Source organism: Glycine soja, chromosome 2 (genome assembly GCF_004193775.1).
Source record: "Glycine soja cultivar W05 chromosome 2, ASM419377v2, whole genome shotgun sequence".
NCBI lineage: Eukaryota > Viridiplantae > Streptophyta > Magnoliopsida > Fabales > Fabaceae > Glycine > Glycine soja.
Window position 1 is genome coordinate 14,690,730 of NC_041003.1, and position 20,804 is coordinate 14,711,533.

The following is a 20,804-nucleotide window of genomic DNA, read 5'->3' on the forward strand; positions in this document are numbered from 1 at the left end:
TTTTAATTCAATTTTATCATTGTTAAGGAGACAATTTTTATTCATTGTTTATATCAGCAATCCTTATTTTAAATTTTAAAGTATTTTTAAGTTAGTAGTACATCATCAAAAAAGACTTATTTGAAAGTTTTTAAATCTCATATAATATTGCAAAGCTCAACAAGTTAAAATTAATTAAGTCCACTGTAATTACCCGTTAAACATGCTCTTCTGTAATACCACTTGTAAATTATTTAATGATAAATAACTGTTTATCTAATTAAACTAACCAAGACTACTATATTATAGGTCAATCAACTTCCATTTTTGTTCTACTTTAGGTGTAAAAACATGTGGAATCAAAATTGATTAATTCTTCTATCTAAAAAACTATTTTTTAATATTACTCTTTATCAAATTAATTCTTATATCAAACACAACTATTTTTAGAACATAAATTTTAATATTACTCTTTATATTTAGATAATTATTTAATTATTTTATAAACAATATTATATTTAAAAATACCTCTCAAACTATTTTTATTACAGTTACAATACTCCTACTTATCATACGATACTACTTTCATCTGTCTATTTTAAAATTGGTTTTATCTCTTCGCTATGGGTCAAAACTTAACATCAGGTATTTACTCATATTTATATAAACTAGGATCATTCAAAAAGAGGTTAAATTAATTTATTATTACTCTAATTTATTTTTTGAAGTTTAATTTGATTTTTTTAGATTTAATTTCATCTTTCAATTTTTTAAATCAATTTAAGTTGGTTTTATCATTTAAGTTGAGCTAATGACACTTTGTAATTGCTTAAAACTATTTGATAATTATTTTAAACCATCACAAAAATTCATTTAGATCATATGATCAAATATGATCATTCAAATTAATTTAGACAACAAAATTAAATTAAACTAATTTTAAAAATTAGATAATCAAATTGAATAAGAAAAATTAAAGCACTAATTAAAATAAATTTTAAAAATTAGAATATCAAATTAAGCACCTAAAAAAATAGAGAAATAAATCAAACTTAAAAAATAAATTTGAGAAAAAAATTAATTTAACAAAAAAAAAATGAAATCACCAAAAAAAGCGCGCCAACTCTCCCGCGCGGTTCTTATATTTGCCTTGGCACATCCTCCATTCTCAACCCTTTCTCCATTCTCCCATACTATGGATCGTCCTCCCATCCCCGCCGCTCTCCCACCCGCTCACGGAGGAGACGCCGCTGATGCCGCCAAGCACGGCAAGAAGCGCGGCAGTTACAACTGCGGCCGCTGCGGCCTCCCGAAGAAGGGCCACAACTGCACCGTCAAAACCCTCGCCTCCACCGCCGATGCAACTCCCGATTCGTCTCTCTCCGTTGTCTCCGTCCCTTCCGCGGCCGCGCCCAGTCTCCGAAAGCCTTCGTCGAATCTCCGTCGCGCGCTGTCGTTCGACGATCTTGATGAACGTCTTCCCGTTGTCGATCGGTCCGAACCAGATGAAGAAGTGGATTCGGATGTGTTCGATGAGACCGATCCGGATCTGGATCTGGACGCCGATGCGTGCGGGCTGCCGGCTAGGCTCCTGTGGGAAGTGATGAGGAGGCTGCCGCCGCCGGGGCTGTTGTCCGCCGCGAAGGTTTGTAAGGGATGGAGGGATACGGCGAAGAGGATGTGGAGAGCGGCCGAGGAATTGAAAATTAGGGTTCCGGCTAATGTTCCTGTCGGATTTGTTGCCTCGATGTTGCAAAAGTGTCCTGGGATTGTGAGACTCTCGCTTAGAATGGAGAGGTAGGATCTAGATATGTGATTTTATGCTTTTAAAAACAACGATATAGACAAAATGAAAATGATACCAACATCGCGTGGTATCTTAAACATGTGGTAAATCTTCAGATTTGTGATTATAGAAGAAAATCTTGTGGTAGAATTTAGCCCCTTGAATGGATTTTCGATGCCTTGAGAGATTACTCTCGAATCTCGATTGTAGACAACTAGGGCACATGTTTTAGAAATGAAATCGGGATTGCATTGCCAATTTATTAAGTTGCAGTGTTTTTTCTTGTATGAATCTAACCTGTTTGTTGTTGTGCTGCAGTGATTTTGATTCAACTATGTTGGCTTGCATTGCCTTCTCGTGCCCTAATCTCGAGTGTATGGAGATCTTGACGTTTGATACTGCAACCATTCGGATCAATGGGTATTGTTATCTCTTTAATTTTGAGCATTTTTCCTAGTTTCTATGGAGAATAGGTCTTTTCTGTTATTGAGTACATGATTATGCAATTTATGAATGGGGTATGATTTTAAACAAGTGCACAACGTGACCGTTGTGCAGTTGGGCCATTTAATGCCAGTGATTTAATTACTCCTCCTACAGTTTCTGAATTTCGGTTGTGTGTTTGACATTGTTCTGTGGGGTGAATGTGGGTTATTCTTACTCTACCAGATTGTATGGGTTTGAAGTCTTGATGGCACATTGCCATGTGATAGATTGTTGCTCCGTGTTTATTGGCTCGGGGTGTAACTTTTATTCTGTCCCATTGCATGTCCTTTATATTTTAGAAGATAGTTTTTGTTCTCTGTTTGGATAAAATTGATAATTATATAAACTATATTGACAGTTCTGTTAAGAGTTATTGTACCTAATACTAATTTCTTGAAGATTAGTTCGAAGTCTTTGTTTTCTGATTTCTGTTCATTCTTCTATGCTTATTTGTACCAAATGCTGTATTTTGCTTTTTAGCTTTATCTTATGTTCAATTATGAAAATGCAGAGATGAATTAGGCCGATTTGTTGCTGATAAAAAAAGCCTCAAAAGCCTCAAGATGGAAGGTTGTTCTAACCTGGGTGGTTTTGTCCTGTGTTCGTCTAGTCTTTCTACACTCTGGCTATCAGATCTGCACTCTCTCTCTAAGATGGTGATTATTGCCTTTTTTTTTCTCCTATGTTCTTATATGATATATGACGTGATCAATAACTAAATTGATATTCCGTAGAGCTTTCATTCTGTGTGAACACTCTAGTTGCTAACAGATGCATTAAGTTGTAGGTATTTAATTGTCCCCAGTTGAGAGAGGTTTCCTTGGAGTTTTCTTGCCAAGAGAATGATAGTACGGATCTCAAAACTATGATTGAAGGTTTGGGAAGAAGTTGTCTGAGATTGCAAAACATACATATAGCTTCGATATGGCTTTCACACTCTGCCGTGCTTGCTCTTACAGCTGCTCAGTTGAGGTTTGTCATTTTTTTTGGCATCTTAATCTCTACTTTTTCAGCTGTCATTGACAACATCCCTTCATGTTGAAATTTATTCCCTTCAAAGTTTGCAATCTACAATGCTTTGAACTTTGTATCTGTATGAGTTCATTGTTTCATAACTATCAGGTGAATGCACCAAACATTTTATTAGATCAAGTAGGATCAATTCCAATTTTCTACTGCACGCTAAAATTGGTGCACACAAAAGGAAATGAAACAAATAACATGTCCACAATATTAGTATGTATACACCCTCACATGCACACACGAATAATTAGAAAACAATAAAATCTTAATTCTATTCCTGACTTCAATATTTATATCTGAAATCCCACGGGGATGCCATTTATATAATCAGTGAAAATGCCGTTTTTATTTATGATGAGCTTACTGAAGTTTTGTTTAAATACAATTAAGGGGGCTGCGAATGCTTTCTCTCGTTCTTGGATCCGAAATCACTGATGCATCTGTTGCTGCCATTGCCTCAAGCTATCCAAATCTTGAATTGCTTGATCTCAGTGGGTATGTATCTGTACCCATTCTAATTGCAATCAAAATTTTCATTGGAGTCTTGAAATTGTAGTATCCTTGGAGACCAAGAAAAGAATATATGAAACTCAATGCTGTATGCAAATATAATGGAAAATTTAATACAATAATTTATATTTCTAGTATGCATTTTTCTTAATTTCCTTGTTTATCTCTTAGAAATCATGTATAATGGATAAATTTTTGTCACAGATCTGGCATTAGTGACAGTGGCATTAGTATGATTTGCAATGTGTTCCCTGATACATTGACAAGACTCCTTCTTGCTCTTTGCCCTAATGTGACTTCAAGTAAACTCCTATTACATAACCGATCTACAAAACTTTCATGCTAGCCTATGCTTCTGCTTCCTAATCTGCTGTTATGTGATTCAGGTGGTATTCAATTTGCTACGTTTCAGTTGCCACACCTTGAAATTATGGACTGTGGCATGACCATATGTGATCCTAATATGCAAAATCCAACTGCGGATGAAAACAACTGCAAATTGCAGAAAACATCTGCCGCTAATGTACACTTTACAAACCAAAAGCTAATCATCAAGCATAGCCGTTTAAAGAAACTCAGTTTATGGGGTTGCACTGGCTTAGATGTGAGTTTTATATTTAGACTAAAGAGTAAAGACCTTTACGCTCTTCTTTCCAATGCTTCTAATCTTTGTATCTTCTTTTTGATTAATATGCAGGCCCTATACTTGAACTGCCCACGACTCATTGATCTGAATCTAAATTCTTGTTCAAATTTGCATCCTGGTAATCATTTCATGCTCCTGTTCTTTAGTAATTATCATGTGAAAATTTAATTCAGCACTTCAAGAGTTCCTTTACAATGGTAAGATTGATTGTTTTCATTAAATTAACTGGTTCAGGGAGACTGTTGCTCCAGTGCCCCAATTTGGAAAATGTTCATGCATCAGGTTGTCAGGATATGTTAATAGGGGCCATCCAAAGTCAGGTAACAAAGCAATTCTTCCAATAAATTCTTCTATAGTAAATTAGTTTGTTGTGAGATGTAAGCTTCATGAATTGATTTTGGATCTGAAGAACTAGATGGTGCTGAAAAATTGCAGTTTGTGAATAAGCTTATTTACTGACCTAATTGGTTTGATTCCTTGCTTCTTCGGTTCTGATATAGAATATTCTTAATCTGTATGCAGGTCCATGATGCTTCTGCTGATATGGAAAACCATTCACCTTCTAAACGTCTACCTGATGGTTCCAAAAGGATCCGGGTTCCACATTTACTCAGTGAAGAGGTAATATAGCATGTGTTACTATACTTCTTTTCTTGGCTTGTGCGGAAAAGTTAAAAGCATATTACTAGGAAGCTCTCCAATAACAAAAAACTAATAATTAACATTTGTCGATAAAAAAAATTGGTGTTTGTTTCAACCCCCTTGCAGAAAAGAAAATCTTGATTTAGAACCAGCATAGTTTTTCTTAACTTGGTTCTATGTTTTGCATTGTTACACACACTGATTTTATTTTCAATTTTGTTCATTTGCAGTCCCCTGAACCTGAAAAAAAACGAAGGAGGATCGAGAGACAGCTTTGTAATGTACTTCTGGACTGAAATTTGTATTCCCTCTTAACACTGAGTCTAATGTATACATGTGCGATGTCGTACCTTATTTAAATTCCAGATGCATTTATGCATCCCTAGTTACCAAACAGGTCATAGCCTTTCTAGTTAGGCTCTCAAATTGGCACCCTAGAACTGTCTTCTTATTAGAGGTGTTCATGTTAAACATATTTGTTGTATGATATTTGGATGACTGTCTCATTTTTTAATAAAATTTAATATTTTTTTATGGAGGCAACATATTTGTTGTATGGGGCAATAGCATACAAGTGTTAATATACGTGCCCTACTTCATAATTTTTTTTGTAGATAGATTAGGGAGTAAAAAAGCTAGTCTGAGTGCTTGATTAAGTTCAAGTTTTTGAAGGTGATAAATAGCATATAATTTCAAGAGTCTTTGAAGGTGGTAAATACCATGAAAAGTTAAGGAGTGAAATACAATTTAGACTTTGATTCACAAGGAAAGATTGACATGATTATTATCATGGACAAGGATTGGAAGGAAAGTATATAGATGTGAAATGTATTGAATTCAAAAATTAATTTTTAAAATTATCGGTCGCTCTGAAAATTATTGTTAGTCCTTATAAAATCAGAAACATTTCTAAAAAAAAGTTTTGGGAAGATTTGGAGGTGTTGGTTTAAAGCTTTTCAGAAGAAAATATTCTTATAGGGTCTAAAAAAAATCTTATAGGAAAGAATCTAAATAAAAATGTTAATAAGATAAGTCAATTTATAGGAGTTTTTAGGGGCTTTGGTTATAAAGATGTCTTATAGGAAAGATTGTATATTATTTAACAAGAGTTCAAGAATCAAATGATGGTAGTGTAAGGGTGATACACATTCTTACTAAGAAGATATTGGAGGATAGTAATTAGGAATCGCAAGTTATTATTGCTAATCTTGTTTGGGATTAGATGTTTAAAAAGTTTAGGAATGTTGCTAAAATATTTAGTTGCTAAAATAATCTTAGAGTGAATTAAAATGTTTTAGATTGAAACTTATTAGTATGTCCCAAGTTTTATCTTATGGCAGTCCTTTTCTCTTACATCAACAACTTCACTCACCTATCATTTAGTACATTACACTTTAATTTAACTTTTATGTAGTCTTTGCTGGAGTCCAACTCTTAATGAAAGTACTAATTGTTCTAACTTAAATACAAGAAAATAATTCAAAGTAAAAGATTAGTATTAGTTTTTTTTAATCAACAAATATTAGTTAGTTTGTTAGATCTTATTAATTGAAGGACTTAAACCTGTGGTTTTTCTATTTTTTCTTCTCTTTTCTCTACTAAATATTGTATGTTTGACTAGTATTTTAGGTGGGAGAACTTCACGTACCATATTATTTTTTATTTTACTTAATATAGGAGTCATAAGCCATAACACACCTTTAAGCTTGATCCATTCTTCTGGAGTGGGTTCGATTTGGCAGAAATGGTAGTGAAGGGAGGTTGTGGTGGTCACGGAAAGAGAGTAGTAGGTAATAATTTTCGACGCACAAATCTGCTGGTATTTTTTTTTTTTGTATGGAGTTAATAATTTTTCATGGACTAATCCCTAGGTAATTTCCCACAAACAAATATGAGTGTAAACATAATGTTTATTATAGATTTTGTTTGTCAGAATTTATCGACGGATAAGTCACCTTTGTTAGTAATATTTTTTTACAACGATATTACCTTGGTCATTGGGCTTAAATATTTTTTTTCTGTAATTTAGTTTTTATTTTTATAAGTTTATTTTTCTAATTTTAGTTATAATAAATTTATATATTTTTTTTAATTTTAGTCCTTGTAAAATACTTTGTTTATTTTTAGTCTTATGAACTCTATAAATGAAAATATTATAATCTTAAATGAACTAAATTGAGAAAACATAAACTTATAAGAAAAATGAACAAAACGACTTATAGCCAATAAAATTTAAAAAACACCAACTTATCCAGACTAAAATTAAAAATAAAATAAAATTACAGTAATAAAAAATAAAAAAGTATTAACCTACAAGAACAAAAATATATTTAACCCATGATTTTTTTATCTATGTATTATTTGTTGATAAAAAAATCCATTTTCCACGGATTTTTGGAGTTACCAGCAAATTTGGTTAATTGATAGTATCAAAATTTCTTATAGCCTTTGTATTAACACTCTTATTTTAGAACTCGTGAATTCGATTTTCATCTCCAGCCCTATGTTTCTGTGGAAATAAAGAAGAAAATGGAGAGGAGAGATAGAAAGAAAACACCATTATTTTTTACTATTTTGATAATCGAATTTTTACTGTTTGTTTGAGTAATGAAAATATTTTTTTTAAAAGGTCCCATGTATAAGAACATTTCCCCTTTAATTGCCATGAAACAAAAATAATAATTTCATGTTAGGAAAAAGTAATATGTTAACTTTTTAAAATACTTTTGTTTTAAATTGATTTTTTCTAACTAGTAGTACAATTTTTTCATACATTTTATTTATTTTACTCATTCTTTCACTAATCTAAACGGAGAGAAACTTTTCAACTTGATTTCCTATTTCTATTCATTCAAATAATACATCTATTCTTATAACTGCGTTCATAAAAGTTATTATTTTATTCTTATAATTACTTTCACAAATGATCCACTAATTTTTATTATTATTTATATTAAAAAAAATGAGTAATTAAACATGGAGCGTCTATTTTTCCCTAGTTTCTTATAATGTTTTTTTTTTTTCATTCTTATTTGTTACTTTAACATTTTATATACTATTATCTCTGTCTTTTTTATATATATAAAAGGGGATCAACCCCAAAAAATTACTAGAAACCACGAGAAAAAACAGTTGACGATAGATCAACCATTACGGTGTTTAGGATAAAAGACGGAGCAAAATAAAAAATGCACAATGTTCTGCACAAGTCCATAACATGGATGAGTTTTGCAGTAGCCACGCTTAATCAAATTGATGGCAACCTCAGAGTCAGATCATTCAACACCAAATCACGAAATCCTCTACTCCAAGCAATACTATTTTCTCTCTCTCTCTTTTAATAAGAATATCATTGAAAAAATAATAATTAATATCATTTTAAAATGACTGACAAATACAAAAATTTCTCCAAGAGTGATAAATAAAATAAAGGAGATAGTAATTTTAATCTATGGCTAAATTCATTTTTAATTGTAGATTTTAAATTGGAACATGTCATAAGAAATAATTATAAGTGAAAAAAACAGGGCCTCGTGTCTCTTTCTCAGTTGCTCAAATGAAAAAGTATATAGTACTATAGTGGCTAGCTTCTCAAACCATATGATAATGGCCAGCAGTTTCTGTGCGTTATTTTCAATCACCACGGTACCTAGTATAGAGAAAAGGAACAAAAAAATATACCGAAATTCATAAAATGTCCTTTAATAGCTTGGCAAGTTTAAGTGGATTTAAACAAGCTTCCACAAATGGTGAAGCAACAATTGTGGTTCAAACTAGCACAGAGGTATTTCTTTGCACAACCATACATTGCAAGTAATTTTTTTCATGACAAATTCTGAAATAATTGAAAATAATTTGCGTTTGGTAATCATATAGAAATTGTCAGAAGAATATATCACTGTCGTATTAAAGAGTCATTTATTCGGTGACAATGACTCATTATCGTATTAAAGAGTCATTAATTCAGTAACATTGACTCATCAGTAACGTTGCTTAAGGTCGGAAGATCCCTTTACCCTACCTAAAAGTGCGAAAAATTGTTAAACTACATGGCGCATCTCAAATTGTGTTTGGATCAAGCTTGAATTTTAAAATTGATTTTGATTAAAATTAATTTTAAAGTAATATCATTTATATTTGAATGTTTTTATTATAAAATAAAGTGAAAAATAAAATTTAATACAAAATTTTGGATCAAATATAAAAGTTATTTAAAATTATTTTAATTCAAAGTCAATTTTAAACTCAAAATTAATTTTACAACATGAAACCAAACCCCAATCAATAACTTATTTGTTGCATGATGAAAATTAAATTGCATAACGTGGATTCATATACTAATTAAAAAGTACTAGTTGTATACAAATGTGAAGGGGTACGTGCCTCCTGTAAATGGAAAAAAAAATGCGTATAATTAACGTTATTGTAAATTGACTTTTTGGGCTTCTAATGCAATATGCTGTATCATCAAACACCGGATGGGGAATGTTAAATATCTTTTATAGGAGAAATTGGAGAAGTACGAGGGGATCAATTTGGCTTGTTTAGTAAGACTGCAAGAGGAAAAGAGAATGAAAATAATTTAAAAAATAATTATTTTTATCAGTCAAATAACAACTTTCATAAAAAAATTAAAAATGATAAAATTTATTTTACTAATTTTCACACATTTTTACTTATCTTTCTCCTTATGTCTCCAACCAAACATCTTTATTTCTACTACCAACAGTTTAGGTCTTTAGATATAAAGTCTGCAGTATTTTCAAACCGATCACTTTTTCTAGGTGATATTGTATGGTTACACAAACTAAGTTTAACTGGTTTTATATATGATTCAGAGAAATGAATGATCATATATAGCACATACACTAGCCATCATGCACCGAATTTTCCATTAATAAATGGCACCAAAATGAAAGACCATTTATTTGGGAAATTAATTTTTTTTAGAGAAATACTTAGGAAAATAATAAATAATATGAATGAATTTTCGTAATCAGGAGTGGAACAAAAATTAAAATTTGCATTGATGGGAAGAACTTTAGGGGTAGGAAAATGGTCTCCTAATTCAAAGTAGATAAAATCTTTAAATTTAAAGACAAATATTATATAAAAAAACTTACATTTATAATTCAATAGAAGAAAATAAACACTTAGATACATGATTTTTCTAGTTATTAGACCTTATCTTCTTTCATTGGATCAACTTCTTGAAATTGAAAAAAGTATATTTTGTTAGACATTTATTCTTCAACTCTACAGTTTTTTTTTCTCTTTTGGCCCCAAAATTTTTATGACCCCTGTATTAGTGATGAAAGCAATTTTCGTAACTAATTCTTTTTTATTTTATTCTCTTATGTTTAATTATAAGGCTTTTTGCAGGTTTAATTTTGATATTTGTGAATGTATAAGACATTTTAAATTAGAGTAATATCATTCATATAGTAAATTTATATAATAATTTTATTTTTCTCTTTATCTCATTTCATCGTACATATTAGCCATCTTATCTTACATTCTCTCTTATAATAACTCTTACGATAATTTTATACATAAGGAGAAAAATAAAAGAAGACAGATTGTGTCGCAATAAAAAGAAAAAAAATAAGTTTATATATATATATATATATATATATATATATATATATATATATAGAGAGAGAGAGAGAGAGAGAGAGAGAGAGAGAGAGATTGTTATAGTTTTTATATATAATAATAATAATAATAATGAAATTAAAAGAATTATAAAGTAAACTTATATCAATAAGCATGCATAAATGCTCTTTGAGCGTGCACATGATCCTGTCCCCCAATCCATCATGTTCAGGGAACATTTCAAGTACTAGCTACTCGGTTTCTAGACCTAAAACAAAAGCTAGCGTCCATGCAATACATTTTTAATAGTATACTAATAAAAAAATTTGATTAATACAAGGAATCAATGAAAACGGGGTGAGAAAAAAAAAAGACAACATGAAAAGTAGAAAATGAAAAATATATAGCTACTACAACAGACAAGCAAATTAATAAACTTATTATTATGCAAGCACACAAGTAAAGAAATAAGAAAGTCTTGCAACATAATTTAGAGTCATTATCGTTTGTGTTCATAATTTATACTTACGACATCTCACAACTTTGTTTGAAATATATATTATATAACAAACCATAATGATACACAGATTTACTTAACTATATTTTTTAACACCCTGCTCTCTCCCTCTGTGTCTGCTGCAGCTTAACCTTGCTTCAGTTACTAAGTCAACTAGGCACCGCTAATGATGATGGAGCAGATTTTGGACTGGTAACTACTAGTCTAGCTCCTGTTCTTGCATTTCTCCACGGCTCTTGGTGCTGAGGCACAATAAATTAAACAAGTTTCTTTTTCAGAATATGTTAATTTAATTTCTTTGAATTAAATTGTTAGGAGTACAATTCTTTACCTACATGTGAAACAATTAATGGTCCGCATATGACTTAATGGAAGGATTAATTATACATGGAATCATGACTAATAAGTAGGGTTTCTTTTTTGAAGTAAAAAGTACTAGTAAAGTAAAAGTACGAAAGAGAAATTAAGATACTAACCCAGTCCAATAGCTTCCTTTCCTTTCATGATACGTAAACGCTTGCATGATTCAACAAACATCCTGGTTGACATAAAGAAAAAAAAAAGCATGATATTTATAGTTATGTAATAATTAATTACATAATAATGGGGCAGTACTCAAAATATATGGGAGGCTGTTTCGAAAAAATTTCATGGTTTATCAATGCTATATGTGCGTGCTCATAGTCATCTGGAAAAAAATGACACCTCAAAATACATATTGTATATATTATGACGTTTCTTGGTGCACCAATAATTAAACAAAATAACAACACTAATTGGTATAGCATAATAAAAGGATATACTTATTCTCATGCACATGGACATGATTAAAAAATTAAGATGATAACACATTATTTCCTTAGAACATGCATAATATTTTACGCAAAGTTTCTTGGATAAGGACTTGTTTGAAGTAACATTGCGATGTGCATATCAAGTTCATGTCTTCTTTTTTCTGCCTTTCGTGTTCCATATTCTTTTTCATTGAAACTATTACAAGGTCAAATTATTGCAACCAAAATAATTTATGGTCATCAAGTGGAGAAAAAAAAAAAACTTACTCCCATGGCACATCACCGACAAGCATCCAGTCGCCATCCCTGTCTTCATAGGTCGGGACATAGTCGGAGCTGTTCAAAAGATCCATCAACTTGCTCTCATTCATGAAATCCTTGAAGCCTTGGGATTCACAATTTCCTTAAATATATCAAGAACACACCAATAATTAATACTACATCGAATAAGCTGCGCGATTCAATTTTATATTCACAAATACGATTACTTCCCTTGCCATGAAATCAAATTTAAGATCCATATGTTTTTTATGATTTTATTAAAAACAAACAGACTCGATAGATTTCAATAGTACAAAATAATTTTATATTATAAATTATTATCATATATATATATATATATATATATATATATATATATATATATATATATATATTAAATTTGTTAATTTTTATATAATTATTTTTAAAAATATACTAATTTGTTAACCGTGTAAAAAATATGACCGTGTACAGTTATTAAATTCTATATTAAATATATATGAATGTTATCTTAATCAGTATTTAAACAAAAGGAACACATATATTCATAATTTTTTATAAGCTACATAAACAACATTAATGTGTGGTAAATTGATTAGTTACCAATGGTGAAGGAGCTAAACATTTTGCCCAAGGCATCAGAGAGCTCTGGGTAACTCTTGTACATCTTCAAGTCAACTTTGCGGAGGTAAGGTGCTCCATCCATGCTAACTTTGACAAAGCTTGCATTAGGGCTGCTCTTTTCGCTTTCCTCTCCGCCGCTGCTCTTTTGGGCTGCGAACATGTTCTTCCGGAAAGACCTCACGGGTGGCCATCCCACCACTTGCGCCCTAAAGTGTTCATTTTGTTTTGATTCATTAATATTCGTATAATCACTTCATAGTTAGAGGGGTTGGGGATGGAATTATGCATATAATGAAACTAAAATTAAATCAATTAATCATATATATATATATATAGTCAGTTTCCTTGAAGAACTAGTTGATTAGCCTTAAAATTCATAATTAACTTGGCTGCACATCAAGACTGAGAATATGGAAAATTTGGTTTCTGTTTATGGCCATGTTAATCCAATTCTCTCTTTTCTATACATATACAAATAGATAAGCATATATATATATATATATATATATATATATATGGATTTTCTTAATTAATTGTTTCATTCATCAGCATGCTAATTAACAGTCTGCAAAAGAAGATATACATACATGATACTGTTGGCACCAAAATAAATAAGATTTCACACCAGCAGATACATATCATCATGGCTTATAGAATTCGCAAGTAGATATGTAAGGCTATTGGTATTATTACCCGTACATGCAAAACTAGCTACCCAAACTATTTGAAGGCATGCAGATCGTATTTCTAGCTTGCAAAAAAGGTATCCGAGAGCTGAAGGAATCTAGAGTTTTAATTTTTCTTGCTTCTCTCTCTCACGAATCTATTTTTCAGTCAGTGTCATTAATTTCTTCTTTATTTTTCATGATCTATCATTTTGGCTTTCGTTTCTAACTGTTTCCCATTCGGGCACCTCAAATTAGCCATATCATAAATATAAGCACAATATTATATGTATATGTTTATTTCCATGCAAGATCAAGTTACAAATAGAAAAATTACCAGAACAAGTCCCCTTCTTTCAATTTTACACATGCATATGCAAGAAAAAATAAAATTAGTGAAAAAATGATTTATATGTAATAATTTTCTTTAAAAAAATGCGACTAGAAATTTTGTAACTTCAGAATTAGTGACGAAAAACATAATTTCCGTCACTAAGTTTGGTCTATTGATTTTTTGTATGCTAGTATATTCAATTATTTTAAACTAGTGCTTACTTGGCAGGAGGCTTGGCGGGATCGGGAAGCAGAAGGGTCTTCTCCTTCGGCGAAGTCTTTGGCTTCTCACGTGGATCTGCACCATCAGCAGCAGCAGCTTCCTTGGGTGAGAGGTTAAGCATCAAATCAACGGTGGCTGTTTCATCAGTTTCAGTCTCAGAGAACCCTCTCTTCCTCACTCCTAATTCCGCAGCAGCAGCTTCAGTTGTTGCCGTGGTTCCATTTCCAGGGAGACATAGTCCCAGTCCCAGCCTCAGCTCAGTTTCCTCAAACACCATCTTCTCAATTCTTCTTCTTCTTCTTCTTCTTCTTCTTCTTGTTTCACTCTCCTAATTCTTTTTCTTCCACTTTATTATTATTACTCTTTCTCTCTCTAAAAAGCATTCAGGGACCTGGTTGTGTTGTACAATAATAATAGTAAGTGGGGTGAGGTATAGGGGCAGGCACGTTATTACGTTGTGGGGAGCCCTTAAGTTTGGGTGAGGTTGGCATTAATACAATGATGCAAGGGGTGCTTTGTCATTTTAACTAGTTTATGGAGCAATGGGCTTGTGCCACGTGGAGGAATGTGCGACCGAGACCTTTACGACCTTGTTGGGATAGGCAATGACAATGTCATGTTATCTTCCTATGATTGTTGAGTGGAACAAGTGGAAGTGGTTGCCCACTGCTTCTTGATTATCTATCTCCTTTTTCATTCATTTTTTTCTTTTCTATTATTATCACTCCTAGGGTTTCCTCATTTCACCAATACGGTAAATTTTTACTACTTACTATTCCTATTTTCTTCCGTTTATAATTCATTTAAAGCTAGCTAATAGATATATCATGTATATAACTATGTATCATGTATAACTTTTTCTTTTTGGCTAGTATCTTTTACTGCACGCACATTGCACACACACTCACGAATAGAAACATGTGAATTGGCAACTGTAAATGATTTTTCTTATTTGAGGAAAACGAAAATGGAAGGTACTCTATGTATCTTTCGTTGTGCTGACAATGTACATTGCATTATGGTATTCTTCGTCGAGCAAAGATCATCATAGTTGCAGGGTGCGAACCGTGGTATTTTCATGCATCATTGGATATAGCAACAGTTAATTGTGGGTCTGGGATCCGTGATTTTTCTGGGACCAGTCAACAAGACTCTAAACTCAAAGACTCCACTTCTCAAGTGTAGATTCCTATATATGCTGACGATGCTTTGAAAAAATGACTTTCTATATATATGAAACTAATTCAGAAATAGATAATTTAATTTGTAACTATATTCATGCATCATCAGTTTTCTGTGTAGTTAATTCGTTCTTCTCTCTAGCTAGTAGGCTAGCTATACATAATATACTATAGCTTTAATTTCGTAATTAATATAGCTTTAATTGTCAATGAGAGTAGCCATATAGGCAAAGCATATATATTAATTAAGCCCAAATAAATTACTGAAAAAATGACCATTATTGATCTCTGACGAGGAGAATTTTGTTCTAGTGATTGTTATAAATATGTATGTATTTCTCACATGCCTTAAACTAAGAATCTATATTAATGGGTAGGAGTAATTGTCAAACTTAATGCGTTAGTTATTTCTGAAATAGGACACGTCGCTTATTAAGAACCATGGAAGTTCAGATTCATGTTCTGTGGCACTGAAGCAAATCATCTACACAGAATGAAAACCATCATGCTTTGGGTTGGCGTGTAGCCTGCATTTTAAGTATACTTTCTGATTACCGTTTTTCGACACAATTAGTTATGTGTCCCATTTGTTAATCGCCTTCTTATTCTTAATTATATATAATCCACGTTATATATCGATCAAAACTGAGAATGGATTATTGGTGTCTTAATACGTTACACACATAATTTAAACATGCTTTTTTTGGACATTTTAAAAAGTTTTATATTGGGATGTGCCAAGTGCTGAATATGGTTCACCAACAGAAATTTGTGGGAGCAAAAGTAGATATATGAGAGGCACATTTAACTGTTTGTTGTTACAGCGTGCATGTGTACTGGATTTTGTGGTATATTGATATGTGAGATGTTGCTTTAGAAATGCACGAGCACAAGTTGACCTTGCCAACATATATGGCCTCCCTTTCAACATCGGGGCAAACCAACGACCGTGAGAAAAATAAAAGAAACTGAAGATCGTGTCTAAGATTTTCCTAGCCAAGCTGATTAGTTACACCCCGTGTTACAAACACCAAAATCTTGTTTGGCCATGGCTTTGATTTGTGGGATGACTGTGATCCTCATAATATAATGCATATATATTCATGCATGGACATCCTCTTAAGGAAAATGATTTAGTAATCGAGTCTGTTGACATCCAGCAAAGAAAAAAATCACTTTTGGATTTTGAAGGTTATAACTTCTTGTCAAAGCATCTTATACATGTGTGTACGAGAGTGAAAGAAATAAAATTTATACATAATAATTATGAAAGATTAAAAATGAAAGGTTATTTATTTAAAATTAAGTGACAATTTTTTTAAAAAATGTTAATTTTAAAAAGCTTACACAATTTTATGTTGAGAAATGTTCGGGAATTTTGTAACACTAGGAACTCTCTAACACATCACCTCTTATTGATTAATTTTTATTTAAAATTATAAAATTAAGAGAAGTATATATTAAATAAGTTGTGAGAATTACAAAATTTTATCATTTTAAATAAAATTCAATTAATAAGTTTGTGTGTTTAAAAGAATATGTTCTTAGCATTAATTTATGTTTAAATTTAATTATTTATGATAAAATTTAAAAAACATTTTTAATTCCTTTATTCTGATGTAAAGAAAACTCTCTCAATTTAATACATTTCCTTTTAATACAAACTGGGTTGAGTGGAGTAAAATATGGTCTCCTATATGACAATTCTCAAGTTTGAGTATCATCACCTCTTTTTTTAAAGTCGGGTGAGATAAATGTTAGTTTTTTAATACAAAATTTATTGATATAGATTGGAATACCATCTTACCTCTCTAAATTTTTCTGTACAAATTAAACAAATAAATAATAATTCTTATGAACTGTAGCTCCAAATTCTTTATTTCCATATCCCAATCACTTTACTATTACAAAACGGTAACGAACATTTATGTTTAGGAGATATATTGTCAACTTAAATACTTAACCTAATCAATGATTTGACTTTTGTGCCACATATATACTCATGTTTTAATTAAGTGTAATAATTTTGTTGTGCTTATCTCTTTTTTGGTTCTATTAATTAAGTATAATAGTTTTAGTGTATGTAATATTTTTTCTTGTTTTAGGCATGTCATAACTATTTTATACTAATATGAACATATATATTCTGCCAAAAAGTACATACATACATCGAAGTAATTAATCTACAAGTATGAGAAAACTATAAATTTTTAATTATCCCGCTTATTGGCTTATTTATGTACTTTTCTCATAAAGCAAGAGCATTTTATTTTGAATACTCTTTGGCCCTCTTTTGATACTTTGTTCTCTCTCTCTCTCTCTTTTTTTTTTTTCATACGGTTTATCATACAAAAGCTTGGGTGGTCCTCCACTATTTCAGTAAAAAGAAATAGCTTGGGGTTTCCTTGGTTTAATATACTTTTCTCAAGAATCAAGGGTAAAATAAAGTGTACATGGAAGACTTTTGTTGAACACGAATTTCACATATGGAGGGAAAACAATGGTAGGTCATCCGTGAAATATGAAATAACATGAGAGGGAGAGAATAACGAATTAAGCATTGAAGATAGGCACCAAATTAAAATGGTGAAGCAAGTAATTTCCCTCATACCATTTTCCCGCATAGACCCTAATGTGGTATTGAGAGGGAAGGGTGGAGGTAAGTGGGACCCTAGGGTAACAGAGCCATGTGGTAAGATTCATTGGCTAGAGGTGGATGAAGTGTGAGGGCCCACAAAAGAGCCCATGTGAGTTTGTTGGCCGTATGTACCCTTAAGGGTCAAACCCTATCCCATGTGCGCCGCTGCAGGGCACCCCACCCACTTCCCCTTCAATCCCCACTCAACATCCTCTCTTCTAAATCTAATCTTTTTTTTTTATATGGATTTAAGGTATTTCTCAGTCTGAAAATTAGCAACTATTCATTTATTTATTTTTATATATATTATATTTATTTATTGATAAAAAATAATCTTATTTAAATCAGATAAAATTGTTATCAACTATTCCTATATATCTAAAAACTAATATATGAAGATACTAAAATTTATTGAAGAGGTTGTCAATCTTTTAATAAATATTCTCTCATATGCAAACCTAATAATAATGAAATCTCTAATCATATTTAAGCGACATTTTTTATTTGCAATCATATTATACATTATTTTATTATATGAATATAAGTTTTACATTACTGTTTAGATATATCACAAACGCCAATATGACTCAACCGTCAACAATGAACAAGAACAATGATTCCTACAAACGGGGCAAAAATAAATCATACTTTTTGCGAAACCTTTCCCTGCATTTCTGTTCCTCACTTATTTGTTCAATATAAAATCCTTGAAAATATTCCTCCAATGACGATGAGCATATGCCTTCGGCAATCAGCACCAACAAAGTCTGATTAATTGGAGAGGGGGGCTGAAAGACACACAAAGAGATCATGTTATAACCAAAAATGATTTATTCTGCCTTTTGTTGTGGCTAAAAATAATTGCTCAATGGTTATTTTCATCATTGATCTTAGATATTGCTAGTTTATTCACAGGCCGGTGGTTTAAACATTAAACACTAAAAATTTTATAGAGGTCAGACTCTTAGATGGGTCTCATGATCTAACGTGGAGCAGAAAAATCAAAAGAACAGAAAGTGATTAAAAAGTTACATAACATATCATATTATTTGTGGTGCCAAAGAGAGACCTCGTGACCTTAACCTAAGCTAAAATAACATCATCTGCTTATATAAAACTAACTTGCTTTTCCAAGCGTAAAAAGTTTGGTTCCTTTACTTATTCTGAATGTGATATATATAATCCAATATGGTGCTTTCGTTGAGCTTCATGACAAACTTCAAATTCGGTTCCATGGTTACTAAAAGTGTGCACACGGCGATAAAGGGTTCCCCTCTCTTGATTATACCACCCACCAAATCTAAATAACCACGGTACTTAGAATTTCCATGATGTGGTTTTTTGTCAATTTTTTCAGATACTATTTGTGTCAGTACTGCACATGCCAGTGGTCTCGGGTACTAGCTATCCAGGGTCGACTTTAATTTGCAAAAACACAACGCAGAATATAGGCACTGCTACGAGAAATTAATTGAGTTCTGTTGTATACCAGCTAGCTAGGCTCATTATTTCACATGCATATAACTCACATATTTAGCTATGCAGACTATAGATCTAGCATGTTACATATTCCTTTTCATGAACAAAGGCTTAGTCCTTTACTTAACCTTGCCATTGTCTCTTTGCTGACTTGTGCGACATGCATGTTTCTTTTTATAAAATAAGGGTAACAGGAGAACTTTTTCATTTTCTTATAAGAGGAGCCTTAATGTTCCACATGTTTTGTCTCTCTCCCTTTGTTTTTGTTATTCATAAGAAAACCAAAAAGAACAAAACAAGACTAAGCCAAATGTTGAAATCAACTCTATGCTAATAAGAGAGTTGTACTAAGCTCGGGAGGTGGGTGCAAACCTCCCAACCAGATCAATCAATTCTCGCACATCTCTTGGATATACATGTCATTTAACTTGTGATGTTGTTTAAAAAAATATAATTTTTCAGTCTCATTAAAATTGTAGCTCTAATATTTTTTTATACAAATAAAAGCAAAAACTAATAAATAGATGAAAAAGAATGAGAATTTTACTAAATTAACCTTATTATTATTAATTTTTTTTGTTGAAAATGATGCAACACAATGGTAGTTGTTAGAGATTTAAATGAAAAAAAATAATTAATACTACTTTGAAAATATAAAATGACATTATTTTGGGACTTCTTGTGTATATATATATATATATATATATATATATATATATATATATATATATATATATATATATATATATATATATATATATATATATATATATATATATATAATTTTTTCGTTTCTAATTATAAGATCTTTTTTAATAATGTTTATTTTTTTTATAAGATTCTTTTTAAATTTTTAGATATATTAATTTTTTTTTTCTATATACTTTTATTTAATTATTCTCTCTTCAAATATTAATGAAAAATAATTAATTGGATAGCAAGATAAAAAAAAGATAATTTTAAAATGATAATATAAATAATTGACAAATTTAATATGATAATTAATTTAATTATTTTTCTGAAATAATATAAATTAATTAAAAGAATCTTAAAGATGGAAAATGAAAAAACAAAGAAGAATTTACATAAAAAATAAAGTTAAGAAGATAAAAAAACATATGCTAGAAATTCAGTGCAGTGATTTAATAAAAGGCCTGCACAAATAAACAAAAGCAGATGTAAGTAGGATTTGCTTGTAGTTTGAGCTTGCGGAATTCCAAACATATCCTACTTTTTTGTTTTTGGTATAAACGACAGAAAGAAGATTTAAAACATTATAGTTTTGCAGATGACTGTTTGAGAGAGTGGAAATTGCTTTGATACCCTCAATGCCAGAGCGCAAAAGCCAAAAGGGAGCAACTAGATCCTTATATCGTTCCAAATTTCTCCCCCATTTATTGTAATCAATATTAGCGGATTTGA

The 20,804-nt window shown here is 31.1% G+C and overlaps 2 protein-coding genes across 2 annotated transcripts; one reads left to right on the plus strand and one right to left on the minus strand.

Annotated features, from left to right (window-relative positions):
- The first annotated feature begins 1,140 nt into the window (after nt 1-1,140).
- LOC114389578 (F-box/LRR-repeat protein 17-like) lies at nt 1,141-5,617 on the plus strand. The gene is made up of 11 exons (XM_028350279.1): nt 1,141-1,776; nt 2,084-2,185; nt 2,763-2,907; nt 3,039-3,223; nt 3,665-3,769; nt 3,989-4,086; nt 4,171-4,388; nt 4,482-4,548; nt 4,665-4,750; nt 4,953-5,051; nt 5,303-5,617. Exons 1-11 carry the CDS (start codon nt 1,175-1,177, stop codon nt 5,366-5,368), a joined length of 1,773 nt encoding a protein of 590 aa, XP_028206080.1. The 5' UTR covers nt 1,141-1,174; the 3' UTR covers nt 5,369-5,617.
- A 5,468-nt stretch (nt 5,618-11,085) lies between these two features.
- Nucleotides 11,086-14,553, minus strand: LOC114389586 (auxin-induced protein AUX28-like). Its single transcript, XM_028350290.1, has 5 exons — nt 14,084-14,553; nt 12,843-13,069; nt 12,246-12,381; nt 11,661-11,722; nt 11,086-11,426 (listed from the first exon to the last, which is right to left on the minus strand). The coding sequence occupies exons 1-5, from the start codon at nt 14,359-14,361 to the stop codon at nt 11,389-11,391; spliced, it is 741 nt and encodes a 246-aa protein (XP_028206091.1). The 5' UTR covers nt 14,362-14,553; the 3' UTR covers nt 11,086-11,388.
- Nucleotides 14,554-20,804: the final 6,251 nt, after the last annotated feature.

Bases quoted from the DNA above. Each gene is read 5' to 3' on its own strand.
- LOC114389578 (XM_028350279.1), top strand. From the start codon at position 1,175: ATGGATCGTCCTCCCATCCCCGCCGCTCTCCCACCCGCTCACGGAGGA. The intron at 1,777-2,083 runs GTAGGATCTAGA...GTTGTGCTGCAG, and splicing joins CTCTCGCTTAGAATGGAGAG to TGATTTTGATTCAACTATGT. The intron at 4,549-4,664 runs GTAATCATTTCA...TAACTGGTTCAG, and splicing joins TTGTTCAAATTTGCATCCTG to GGAGACTGTTGCTCCAGTGC.
- LOC114389586 (XM_028350290.1), bottom strand. From the start codon at position 14,361: ATGGTGTTTGAGGAAACTGAGCTGAGGCTGGGACTGGGACTATGTCTC. The intron at 13,070-14,083 runs GTAAGCACTAGT...TGAACACTTTAG, and splicing joins CCCGCCAAGCCTCCTGCCAA to GGCGCAAGTGGTGGGATGGC. The intron at 12,382-12,842 runs GTAACTAATCAA...GATATATTTAAG, and splicing joins GTTTAGCTCCTTCACCATTG to GAAATTGTGAATCCCAAGGC.